At 64.0% G+C, this 11,691-nt stretch overlaps 2 protein-coding genes across 7 annotated transcripts in view; one reads left to right on the forward strand and one right to left on the reverse strand.

Moving 5' to 3' along the window:
- Positions 1–358: 358 nt before the first annotated feature.
- GATD1 (glutamine amidotransferase class 1 domain containing 1) lies at positions 359–11,041 on the forward strand. 6 transcript variants are annotated; one of them, XM_019631142.1, is made up of 8 exons: positions 400–3,162; positions 4,882–4,958; positions 5,490–5,595; positions 5,914–6,021; positions 7,133–7,227; positions 8,045–8,138; positions 8,279–8,390; positions 10,552–11,041. In XM_019631142.1, exons 1-8 carry the CDS (start codon positions 3,099–3,101, stop codon positions 10,700–10,702), a joined length of 807 nt encoding a protein of 268 aa, XP_019486687.1. In that variant the 5' UTR covers positions 400–3,098; the 3' UTR covers positions 10,703–11,041. The 6 variants fall into 6 exon arrangements, with proteins under 6 accessions (XP_019486688.1, XP_019486693.1, XP_019486687.1 ...); XM_019631145.1 differs by lacking the exon at positions 10,552–11,041 and adding an exon at positions 8,538–10,107 and having other exon boundaries at positions 3,013–3,162; XM_019631147.1 differs by lacking the exon at positions 400–3,162 and adding an exon at positions 3,279–3,408.
- Positions 11,042–11,146: 105 nt separating this feature from the next.
- Positions 11,147–11,691, reverse strand: part of TALDO1 (transaldolase 1) — an 11,902-nt gene continuing 11,357 nt past the window's right edge. Inside the window, exons 7-8 of the mRNA XM_019631071.1 lie at positions 11,485–11,647; positions 11,147–11,346 (exon numbers count right to left, since the gene is read on the reverse strand). Coding sequence (XP_019486616.1) covers positions 11,314–11,346; positions 11,485–11,647 — 196 coding nt within the window. The 3' untranslated portion in view covers positions 11,147–11,313. The remainder of the gene's footprint in view (positions 11,347–11,484; positions 11,648–11,691) is intronic.

The raw sequence follows: 11,691 nt of genomic DNA on the forward strand, positions 1-11,691 counted from the left end.
CACCCCTGTGTGTGGGGGTTTCCTCGAAAAGGACTAAGCAGACAGTGCCTCTGGTGCCCATGGGCTTTGAAGTACATTTAGGAGTTTGACAGGCAGAGAGCAGCTCCAGCATTTCAAAGGGAGAAGTAGCAAATGCAAAGGTGCCCAGTGAAAGGCCCAGGCATGCTCTGGAAAGAAGGGCGTTGCCAGGGAAGGGAGCAGGGGTGACCGGGAGACTGGAGGTCCAGTGGCACTGGCCAGCCCCACAGGGTGGAAAGTCCCCCAGGAATGGCCCTCTACTGGCCCATCCTTGGCCTCCAGCGCGAGAAACTTCCAGAGACAGGAATGAAACAACAAAACCTTTTTATTGGTGCATGACACCATGTCCTGAGACCTCTCACACACCTGTGGCAGGTCCCTAAACAAAGGCAACTGCCAGGTTCAAGGCTTCACTACCCTTTCCTGTGCCCGCAGCCCCCGTCACCTGCTCCACCTGGGCACTCGCTATTGGATGGTGAGGTGCCTGAACAGCATGCAGAAGATGCCCTAACTCCACGCCTGGGGAAGGTGTGTAAGCCCCACTCAGGACCTCAGGAGTGACACTGTGCAAGAGCCTGCAGGACAGGCGGGGGGCACCCCACATGGGCCCTGGAGAGGGAGGCCCTTCCCCCCAGGCCTGGTCCTTCCCAGGAGGCAGTCATCCAGGACTGTTGGGTCCCCAGAGGCCCTCCTTTGCTTTGCCAAGAGGAGGTGCTACCTGCCAGTTGCACCCCTGCAGCCCGATCACGCCCAGGTGTGCCTTTCAGCTGCAGGTGTTGGCCCTAACGCAGGGTCTGAGGAGCATTGGCTCCTCACCTGTTGGGGGTGGAGATGTGAGGGTCTAGGGGCAGACATGCCAGCACAATTTGGGGTGCGCAGCGTTGGGAGCTGCTGCCCAGCAGGGGGGAGGGGGAGGGCACTCAGCATGGCAGGGCCTTAGGCGCATCTAGTCCGTGCCCTCCCTACCGTGCACCGGGGCAGACCTGGAGAGGCAGGACACCACCAGACCCACTGTGAGGCTTCCGGTGGGAGGCCCCGGCCACCTCACCTGTGCAGGCCACTCACCAGGGCTCCAAATGCCAAACGGGACCGAACCCTCACAGGCTTGCCCATACTGGAAGCAGGTGACACAGATCAGTGACACACCCAATTTTGCCCACCTAAACCGGGGCCATGTGCACACACGAGACATGAACCCAAGATGATGCCCGCCCAGGAGACTTGACCAGGTGTCTGCTCCCCCCTGCTCGGCACATGAGCCCACTCGGCAGGTGTCCTGTGAGGCCCCAAGTGTACACGACGGTGCACACCGCCTGTGAGCACAGGGGCACATGCACGCACACACTGGCCTTGCTGGATAGTGTCACTGCCAGGCTGGCTTCCTCCCCCCTCCTCTTCCTTAGAGACACAGAACTTAATAAGCCCCATGTGCACCTGGGACTCAGCCAGCTCTGGTGCGTTAGGGATGCGCTGGGTGGCGCAGGGGGGCTGGGCCAGCAAGGGTCCTGTGTCCCCCTCCAGCTCCTAGGTGTGACACCCATGGATGTGCATGGGACAGAGGAGGTCCCTCCCCAGACCTAGAAAGCTCTCCGTGTGGCTAGGCCCAGCCTGTGGTCTGACCTCAGGCCTGCAGGTAGGTCTCCATCCAAACTCCCCACCCACCCAACAGGGGCACCAGGTTCCCACCTGTCCCCTGTCCAATGCCCTGCCAGTGCTGGGAGCCCCCAGTTCCCGCTTCACTCTGTGGACGGAGGGCCCTGCAGTGGGGGAGGGCAGAGTGCGCCTGTATCTTGGAGCTTGGGCCTGAGGGAGCGTGGGGCTGGGCCAGGCTCAGGGCAGAGCCTCTGTTGTGGAGGCAGGCAGTGCCCAAGAGGGCCTCAGCCTAGAGGCGCCCGCACTGGCAGTCCCCATCCATGACAGAGGTTTCCCTAGTCATAGCAGAAGCTGGCAGGACCTTGAGGGAACCCTGCTGCCCACCCCTCCACACTGGCAGGAGGGCCCTGCAGGGGGGACTGTGGGGACCAAGGGGCAGGGTCCCCCACTTAACCACCAGCTGAGGCCCAAGCCTGTCCACGGGCCTCCCTTCTCTCCAGCCCAGGCCTCAAAGAGCACTGACCACCCGCTGACGACCCTGTGTGCACCCCCACCCACTGCCTCCTGGACAATCTGAAAAGGCTGCTTCAGATGCAGCTTGGCCCTACAGCTCCCCTGATTTTCCTTACCAAACTCAGCACCCCTGAAGTACCCCATCTCAGGAAATGACACCCCCATTCTCCCAGGGGCTCAGCTGAAACCCAGTGACCCTGAATGCTGTCTTCCCCCAACAGTCCTGGTGAGGCAGAGCCCATCCCCCTGGCTCCCGCCTCCGGGGACGCCTGCTGACCTCTCGCTGGTCTCTGACTACACCCCAAGCCAGGAGCCTGGAGGCTCAGCCAGCTCCTCCTCCAAGCCTTTGCCCTCCTCAGAGGCACCCCCATGTCCATCTGAGCTCTGCCCTGTTACTCTGCCCCACCCCCATTGCTATTCTCACCCTCTACAAACTGCAGTTTCCTTCTAGGAAGCCACGGTCCCGTCCCCATCCCAGGACATGAGCCCACTGGGCCGGGCGCTCTGGCCCCTGGCGTTCCAAGTGCCAGCGCTCAGGGTGGCACCGGCGGCTGCTCTCGGGGATGGAACGTTCAATGCCTGAATCCACAGGGACCTTCATGCACGGGGCAGCGGTCTTCTCTCCTGACGCACTCTCCTCCCCCAACTCTCCGGTCTCCCCTCGCCCGGCCCTGGCCGGAAGCGCCCACTGCCCGAGAAAGGACGAGGGAATTGTTAGGAACCGTTCCTGACCGCGCATCCAGGCGCCGACAGGGGTGACTGAGCCCAGGGGACACAGCGTCGCGGGGCCGCCTGAGACTCCGACAGCGCAGAGAGGGAGGGGCGGAACCGGACGGGTGGCAGGAAGGCGCATGCGCGCCTCGCCGCGCCCGGTCCCGCCCCCAGGCCGCCGCGGCACGTGACCGGCGTTTCCCCGGCCCTGCGATGACGCACGCTCCGCGCACGCGCAGGCCGCGACGGCTGCAGCAGAACCCATGGCGTCCGAGCGACTCCCGAGCCGGCCTGCCTGCCTCCTCGTGGCCAGCGGCGCCGCGGAGGGTGAGGCTCGCGCGGAGGGACTACCGGGGGCCCCGGGGGCACCGCGCAGGGGGCGGGGCAAACGCACAGACTGCGTCCAGCGGCGCCGGGGCGGGAGGCCCGCCCACCTGGAGCAGTTTGGGGTACAGCGGGGAGGTCACCCTGGTCTGCAGCGCTGTGGCGCTGGTGTCTGCTCGAGGAGACGGCCGCCTGTGTTGGCGGCCTGCAAGCGCCGCTGCAGACGGTGCGCCCGGGGGCGCGGAGAAGGTGGGCCGTCCTCTGCCCTGTGCCGGGGGCCGCTGCCCTCAGGGCATGTGAGGGGCAGTGGGTGTTCTGAGGAGGTGGGGGCCCTGGCAGGCCTGGGGGTCAGACAGCCATCGCCTCGGGAGCACGGGCCTTTCTGAACCGTTGGGTCGTGGGCCTGTGTTCTCGGTACCCACCCCTCCGCCGGCTGGCCGGGCGCACGCGCAGGAGGATGCGGGGTTGGAGAAGGGACTGTTCCGGGGGGTCGGGAGATGTGCGGCGCGGGGCGTCCCTCGGCCCCGCCACGGGGTGAAGGTTCCCGGAGAGGCCGGGCGGGGCTCATGCGGCCGGCTGCTCCAGCACCGACTTTCTCCTGTTGGGGTGACAGGCATGAGCAGATAAGGGCGGCGCCTGGCGCTGTTCTGAGCACTTCCTGGGGCTCGTCTAGGCTTCCCCCGTCTGACGGGAGTAATGAGACCAAGGTCGCATGCAGGCAGGTGGAGGGCCCGGGTTGGGACCTGGGGCTGGCTGTGGAGCCCGGTGTCCTTCTCAACTTCTGCAGCTGCTCTAGTGGGCAAGGGAGAGAAGACGGCGGGTCGTGGCGTGCTGAGCCTGGGGGGCCCTGAGTGGCCTGTGCCCAGAATGAGGGCAGGAGGAGCTGGAGGCCGGCTCCCACCCTCACGGGCAGTTCGAGTGTGGGAGGAGCCATTGAGTGGCGTTCAGTCCTGCAGGGACAGGTTGGGGGTCACCCTGTAGGCGGCTGGTTGGAGCAGGGTAAGGGGTCGCGGTCTCCTGGACTTGGCTGTGCCGCGGGGAGGGGCTGCTGAGGACATGGGCGGGGGCACAGCCCTGAAAAGACACGCAGGCTGTGAACAGCAGCACTGGGCCCTCCAGTCCCTCCGGGCCCTGCGGACAAGTAGGTGCGAGTGGGAGGGTTTGAAGAACTGCGGGGGAGAGTCCGGCAAAGTTGGGGGCGTGATTTGGAGACTGTTTTTGCTCGTCATATGGACTGTTAATGAACACAAATTCATTTATAAGCGTGAATAAAGGTGAAAAGGAGATTTAGGGGTTGGGTCCTAGGATTAAAATAAAGGTGGAAAGATGCAGACGAAGCCCCTTCAGAAGTAGATGCCCCTGGTGTGGCAGCAACCCCCAGCAGCAGGAAACGTCCAGACTGGGCGTGGGCAGGAGGGGCTGGGGATGTGGGGAAGCAGGAGCCCTCGTGAGGAAAGGGCCGAGACACTGTCGGGGATACTAGCCACAGCCACACACACAGGGCTTTGCTCCCTGCCACCTTCCCTGGCTGAACACGGTGGGAGTGGGGGCTCAGTCTCCCCCTCCCTGACTTGGGTCTGCCTTCTGGAAAGGCCTCAGTGACCAGGCTGTCACTCCGGGGCCCTGGGGTGAGATGGGGGGAGGGGCTGCTCCTCAGGTGGTCCTGGGACCAGGAGGAGCCCTGGGCTCGCCCTACACTTGTCTGGGATGTGTCCTCTGCAGGTGTGTCGGCCCCGTCCTTCCTCCACTGCTTCACGCTGGCCAGCGCCGCCTTCAACCTGCAGGTGGCCACCCCTGGGGTAAGTCCAGCCACCCCCTCTCCGACTTCTCTCTCTGGGGACGAGGCCAGGACAGTGCTGTTACTGCTGGGAGGGGTGCAAGCCCAAGGCTGCTGTGACCCTGAGGAGCTGGCTTGGGCTGAGGCCAGGACCCCAGTGGCATCGTCAAGCTCTGTCCCGCCTGTGGGACAGAGTGTCTGCCTGTGAGAGCAAGGATGGCACAGACCTTTCTCCAGGAGGGTTTGCGACCTCTGATGGCATGGGACCCTGGGGGTCACAGCAGGGACGTGATATGTGTTTGTAACTTTGCATATTTCCAGGTGGGTGGGACAGTTGTTTCTCCTTTATAGGCGGGAGACTGAGGACCAGCGAGGGGCAGGTGGGGTCACGATGGAGCTTGGGGTGTGTTGAGACTCAGTGAGGGAGCTGGGCTTTCAGGTACCTTTGGCCTCGAGGGGCCGCCCTCAGTCCCCAGCCTTCATCAGCGGTTCTGAGCATCCCTGTGAACCAGCAAGGGGTCCTGCGCTGACCTCCGGCCTTGCCGCTCCACAGGGGAAGACCATGGACTTCGTGGACGTGAATGAGAGCAATGCACGCTGGGTGCAGGACTTCCGCCTCAAGGCCTATGCCAGCCCCGCCAAGCTCGAGTCCATCGACGGTGAGGGCCCGAGACCCTGGAGGGCCGGTGTGCGTGGGGATCCGGGGGGGCTGTGGCACCCAGTGCCCTCACTCCGCTGCCAAACGCGGTGACTGTCCAGGGTGCCCTGCTGTCCCGCATCCTGTGTCGGGGGAGAGGTGGTGGGCACATGGGGACAGAAGTGGTGCAGGGGCTCCGGGAGCCTTGGCTATTGTAGGGAAAAAGACAGGGTGGCTTCTGGCCGGTAGGAGCAGAGGGGAGCCGGGCTGGACCTCATGGAGGGTCTAGTCCTGACCAGCGACCTTGCTGTCTGCTTGACCAGCCTGTGGTCTCCCCCAGGTGCCCGGTACCACGCCCTCCTGATCCCCAGCTGTCCCGGGGCCCTGGCCGACCTGGCCAGCAGTGGGTCCCTGGCCCGCATCCTGCAGCACTTCCGCTCCGAGAGCAGTAGGTGACCCCTGGGACTGGGGTGTGGGGGCTCCACCAACGGGGGTGGGGGAGGGGAGGTGGGAAGACAGCTGTGCGTGTGGGGGGGGGCGGTGGCCATGGAGTGCAGGCTTCTGGTCTTGGACCCAGAAACGCAGGTCACCTCAGATATAAAGATCCTCGGTGACTCTGACCAGTGAATGGACAAGTTTATTCAGCCCTCTCTCTCTCTTTCTCTGTCTCCTTTCCTCCCTCCCTCCCCCTTTCTCTGTCCTTCTCTCTCTCTCTCCCTCCCCCTCACTCCTGTGGCGCTGTCCCTGTGGGCCCTCTGCCTGGCCTTCGGGCTGGTGGCTGTGTCCCCTGGACCCCTCCGAGGTGGGCAGGCAGGGTGCTGGCTTAGTTCCTGGGGAAAGCACAGTGTCCAGCCTTGGGGTTCGAGGCCGCAGGGGCTGGGAGAAAGGCCGCTCTGTGGAGACCTGGCCTGCCGCCCTACTCGGCTGGGTTGTGATGAGCATGTCTGCTGGACACAGGCAGGACACTCATTGGGGATCAGCAGACAAACCCGGGCTCCACACAGTGTCCTTTGTCGGTGAGAAGGGGCCTCCTGATCCCAGCAGCGCCGGGACAGACAGTGATTGTTCGCGGCCACCTTAGCTGTGGGAACACACTCATGCCAGGAAGCCTTCTGGGACGAAGGCTCAGAGCCAGGCGACCGCTTGGCAGGGTGGAGACAGTGCCCCCAGAGGCCCCCAGGGACAGAAGGAGGGCTGGGCACCCTTTCCACTGCAGCCAGGGGAGGAGGGAAATTTCCAGGTGGGCTGCCACTTAGTGACAGTGGAGCTGGTTGGGCCATGAGACATTTGCCAGCAGGCGAGCCCGAGCCTGGGCCGCACAGGCCGTGCCGAGGGGCCATGGGAGCCGTGGCTGTGGAGCAGCCTGGGTTGCAGGTACACCTGCAGCACCCTCGTGACTCCTCGTGTACCAGCTTCTTGGCCACCAGAACTTGAGATGTGAGCTGGAAACAGCCTGTCCTGAAGCGGCTGCCTGTGTGGGGTTTCTGGGAGGTGGGCAGCGCCCCCAGGGGCTCTTGGGGTGCCCAGGGCCTCAGGCCCCGCCTTCCTGCTGCTTTCAGAGCCCATCTGTGCCGTTGGCCACGGGGTGGCCGCCCTCTGCTGTGCCACCAATGAGGATGGGTCCTGGGTGTTCCAAGGCTACAGCGTGACCGGGGTGAGTGCAACACGGGCTTGAAAGCAGCAGTCGGGTTGGAAAGCATAGGGACGGGCTGGGACCCTCTGGGGGCCCATGGTCACCTCTGACACGGGTGACAGTTACTTGCCCAGATGGGAACTGAGAAATCCAGCACCAGGCTGGCAGTTGTTTGTGCTGCCTGCTGTCCCCTCTCCCTTCCCTGCTGATGTCCCTGAGGGCCCCAATGCAGGCTGTGGGTGAGGGCGGACCCAGGTTTGCTGAGCTGGCTGTGGGCATGGGGAGGAAATGTGGCAGGAGGGGCTCGGCATGTGCGCTGGGGGAGCGGGCGTCGAGTCGAGCCCTTGCTTTCGTGCCTGTCCAGGAGGTAGGACCGCCATGCGGCTGGAGGGCCTGGTGGATGGGGCGGCCAGGACTTGAGCCTGGACCCGTTCAGCATTCAGAGCTGGGGAGGTGCACCTGGCATGGAGGAGACCCCACAGGGAGGGTCTTGGGGCAGCTCTGGGGAGGAGGGCTGTGGGAGGACTGAGGCCTGGCTGCCCGAGGCTGGGGAGGTCCAGGTTCAGGAGAGGACAGCAGGACAAGCAGGGGCCGTGACTCTGTGCCCTACCCCCAGCCCTTTCGCTCACTGAGGGGTTCAGCTCATTCTGGTCACCCATCCCATGTGCCCCCGGAAGCCCTGCAGTGGGAGACCCTGAGGCCCCTGCCGTGGTCCTGTCCCACCTGAGCAGCCCCTGAGCCCCGAGCAGTGACGCACACCCCCACCCCACGTGGAGGGCATGGCCCTGGCCCTGGTTTGGACCCTCCTGACCCAAGGTGGGTGCCCCTCTCTCCACAGCCCTCTGTGTATGAGCTCGTCCGGGCACCCGGCTTTGCCCACCTGCCCCTCATCGTGGAGGACTTTGTGAAGGATGCCGGCGCCAGCTTCAGTGGTGAGCTGGACGGGGGCGACACTGGCCAGGCCAGCCTCCCGCTGGCCACTGAGAGTGGGTGGGCGTGGGTCTGGGGGTGGCGCCTGGCCCGTTGCAGTGCTGCTGAAGCCTGTGCTCTCTGGCCCTCGGGCCACCTGCAGCCAGTGAGCCTGATGCCATGCATGTCGTGCTGGACCGCCACCTCGTCACGGGCCAGAACGCCAGCTCCACCGCCCCGGCCGTACACAGCCTGATCTTTCTGTGCGGCAGCCGGTGAGGCCTGGGTGAGGGGAGCGGGGTGGTGGGGCTGGGCTGGTGGGGTCGGGGCAGTAGGGCCGGGCTGGTGAGCAGGTTCCTGGCCTGTGAGCAGCCCCTTGGCTGGGCCACGTGTGGTGTGATGGGCTGGTGTTTGTCCTACAGGAAATGAGGCGGTCCCTGCTGAGCCAGCCTACCTGTCAGTGGCCCCTATTGCCTCCAGATGGCCCAGGTGTCCCCAGAGGCAGCAGGAATCCTCAGGCCTCCAGGCACCCTGTCTCCGTGACAGCCCAAGAGTGACTTTCATACCCTGACCAGGCCCAGTGGAATTGGGGAGGCCTCCAGGGACCAGCCCTGAGGGGTGTCAGCTCTGGGGAAGAGGCGCGAGTGTCCAGTGTGCTGCCCTGGCTGTGGGTAGGGCTCAGGCTCTCCACAGAGAGCCGGTCCCCAGTGAGCGGGCTGTGGGCGTCCCGGGGGTCTTGGCCCCTCTGGTCTTCCCGAGCCGGCGCTGGGTCTCTCCCCTCTGCCTGTCCCGGTGCACCCAGGTCGGGGTGCTGAGCCTCCCTGGGAGCCAGGATGACCGTGATGCGTGGGTGGGCAGGGATGGGCAGAGGCACCAGTTTGTTTCTGTGTAGTGAGGGTTGTGCCCAGGCCTGTCCACTGTCCCCGGCCCTCTGGGCATTGCTTGGCTTTATGGGGAGGGACCAGCTAGCTGGAGCTTGCTCAGCACTATGGACTGAGGTCAAGGGTGAAGGAATCTTCCAGGGCCCAGAGTTCCCAGCCCCCAGACCTGCCCTGAGTTTAACCCTTGCCTTGTGCGTGGTTTCAAAATGGAACCCCATGCAAGGCCGGTGCAGACCCCAGCAGACGTGGCAGTGGCGTCGCACCCACTACACGGAGACCCCAGGGGGCTGCGTGGCACTGCACGTTCCCAGCCGGTTGGCAGCTGCTGCGCGGTTTTAGGGTGGAGATTACAAGCAGGAGCTCCACTCGTGTGTGTCTGTCCCAAGACTGCAGGGGTGGCAGGCAGCCCTCACCCTCAGGCCCTGGACAGGCCTTTGCTGGGGACGCCAGGCAGTTGTCTGGCTCCCTCCCAGTGCAGCCTGATCATCCTTGGGCATCCCCAGGTGCCTGGTCAGGCTGTGGCCCTCAGGTGGGGCCCCTGTATGTCCCCCACCTTCTCCCATCCCCCCACACCTGGGCTTGGGGGCTCTTCCCCAAGCCCTGCTGCTTCCAGCCCCGCTGGACTGAGCTCACGCTCTGGACACTCCTGTCAGGCTCCTGACAGCCCTGCTGCCTGCTGTGTACGCAGCAACCCGGCCAGCCTCCTGCCCCTGTCTGCAGGCACCACACCTGGACCCAGGGCTGCAGGTCCAGGCATGAGGCCAGCTCGGCAGGGCTGCACAGTCCTGGGGCTCCTCAGCAGCTCAGTCCTCAGTCCCCTAGTTCCAGGGCACTGCCAGGGGTGGGGGCCCGCCCAAGAGGCTGGGAGGAGGAGATGGAAACCTCAGCAGGCAGGAGTGGGCTTGAGGCCTGGTTCCCCTGCCTGTCTATTGGGTTTCCCCACTCGCCCAGGGTGTTGAAAAGAGACCCCAACATGACCCAAGAGAAATAAACACCTACTGTGCGCTCCACAGAATCGGTGCGTTAACTGAGTAACGAAGGGACACAAATTGTAGCCCCATAAATCGGATGTTAGCAGGCCCATTAAAGAGTCATCATCCTGAACACGCTGCAACATGGGCGAACCCTGACAACATGCTAAGTGGAAGAAACCAGACAGAAAGCACCGTGTGGTTCCACCGATATGGGATGTCCAGGAGACGCAGAGCGCGGGCAGTTCTGGGGATGCACAGTTCCCATCGTGGGGGACAGGCACACAGACCCCCGAGGGCTGGGAGGGACCCGTAGAGGCTGGGTTGGAGTGGGTGCAAAGCCCCTGGATGGGCCAGGCCTGTCCCTAGAGCCTTTGGGGAGGGTGGCAGTCACTCCAGGAACACCCAGCCCCAGCCTGCTGTGATGGGAGCAGGTAGGGACTGGCCATGCCTGGTGTTTCTGGAAAGCCATGGGGAGCAGGAACCCAGACTTCGACTCCCAGGGAGGGAAGGCGGAAGGGGTTGTACCAAGGCGGGGAGGGCTTCTCAACAGGTGTGTCCCCAACACCTGCCTCTTCCCACAGGGAGTGGCCAGCCTGGCCCCTGCACGTTCAGCTCTGCCTTGCTGTTACAGGAACAGGCTGGTTCCAGGGCAAGGAGGGCCGTCCCGTCCCCACCAGGCCCTGCCCAGTGCAGTGGCATGCAAAGCTGAACAAAGTCCAAATGGCGCCCTAAAACTTATTCATGGAGCTGTGCCACACCCCTTGGCCCAGTGCGTCCAGACACCCTGGTTTTGAAGCTGGGCCAGTGCACTTCATGCTGTCCCCATGAGGTGGCGCCATCAGCCCACAGGAACCTGGCATCCTGGCCACTGCTTCAGAGGGCAGCGAGGCAGAAGGCCTCTCCCATCAGCACCCACAGCCCAGGAGTGCCTGGGAACCCCTGCACCCCAACTCCCACCAGCACACATTATGGGCCTGGAGGCCATTGGGATCTGGGCACTGAGGAGCTACTCAGGAGGGTCCCCACCCAGCAGCACCAAGACAAGGGGCTACGGTAACTGCCTGTGTCACCACACTGCGGCCCTTGACCCAGCCCCATCTCAGCCGGGCCCAGGCTGCAGCCATCTGCTGGGGCCAAGGGGGGGCCAAATAGTGGAATGAAGCACACACAGCACAATAAAAGTGACTGCTTTAATGCATTAGGCAAAGTTTTCCATAAAATCAGAAATCTATGATCCATCCCTCCTCCAATTGGTAAAAAATGCAAGATTCAGCACACCAGGCATTGCAATCAGACCCAAATTCATGGGCAGCACAGATCTGTGTCCAGCCTCGGGCACCGAGCTAGTTTCCGTTCTCTGCGCTGAACATTCGTTCCTAGAAGTGGGCAGTGGGAAATGCGAAGGAATGCGTCAGACACTACGGAGAGGGCGGGCCCTCTGCTGGGTCCACTGACGGACAGTGCCCAGGCTGCCCACAGGGAGTCCCCACTCTGCCCGATGCCCTGGGGCTCACCTCCAGCATGCGCTCCAGCTTCACCGCGTCGGCAGCGAACTTGCGGATGCCGTCCGAGAGCTTCTCCACAGCCATCTGGTCCTCGTTGTGCAGCCAGCGGAAGGCCTTCTCGTCCAGGTGGATCTTCTCCAGGTCACTGGCCTGGGCTGGGGGAGGACACACACTGGGTCTTCCACGCCTGCACCACTCCCCCTCGGCCGCCCACAC

This window comes from Hipposideros armiger, unplaced genomic scaffold, assembly GCF_001890085.2.
Source record: "Hipposideros armiger isolate ML-2016 unplaced genomic scaffold, ASM189008v1 scaffold_983, whole genome shotgun sequence".
Taxonomy (NCBI): Eukaryota; Metazoa; Chordata; class Mammalia; order Chiroptera; family Hipposideridae; genus Hipposideros; species Hipposideros armiger.

Excerpts from the sequence above, each read along its gene's own strand:
- GATD1 (XM_019631142.1), top strand. The coding sequence starts at position 3,099 with ATGGCGTCCGAGCGACTCCCGAGCCGGCCTGCCTGCCTCCTCGTGGCC. Across the intron at positions 3,163-4,881 it reads GGCCAGCGGCGCCGCGGAGG|GTGTGTCGGCCCCGTCCTTC; the intron begins GTGAGGCTCGCG and ends TGTCCTCTGCAG. Across the intron at positions 5,596-5,913 it reads CAAGCTCGAGTCCATCGACG|GTGCCCGGTACCACGCCCTC; the intron begins GTGAGGGCCCGA and ends GGTCTCCCCCAG.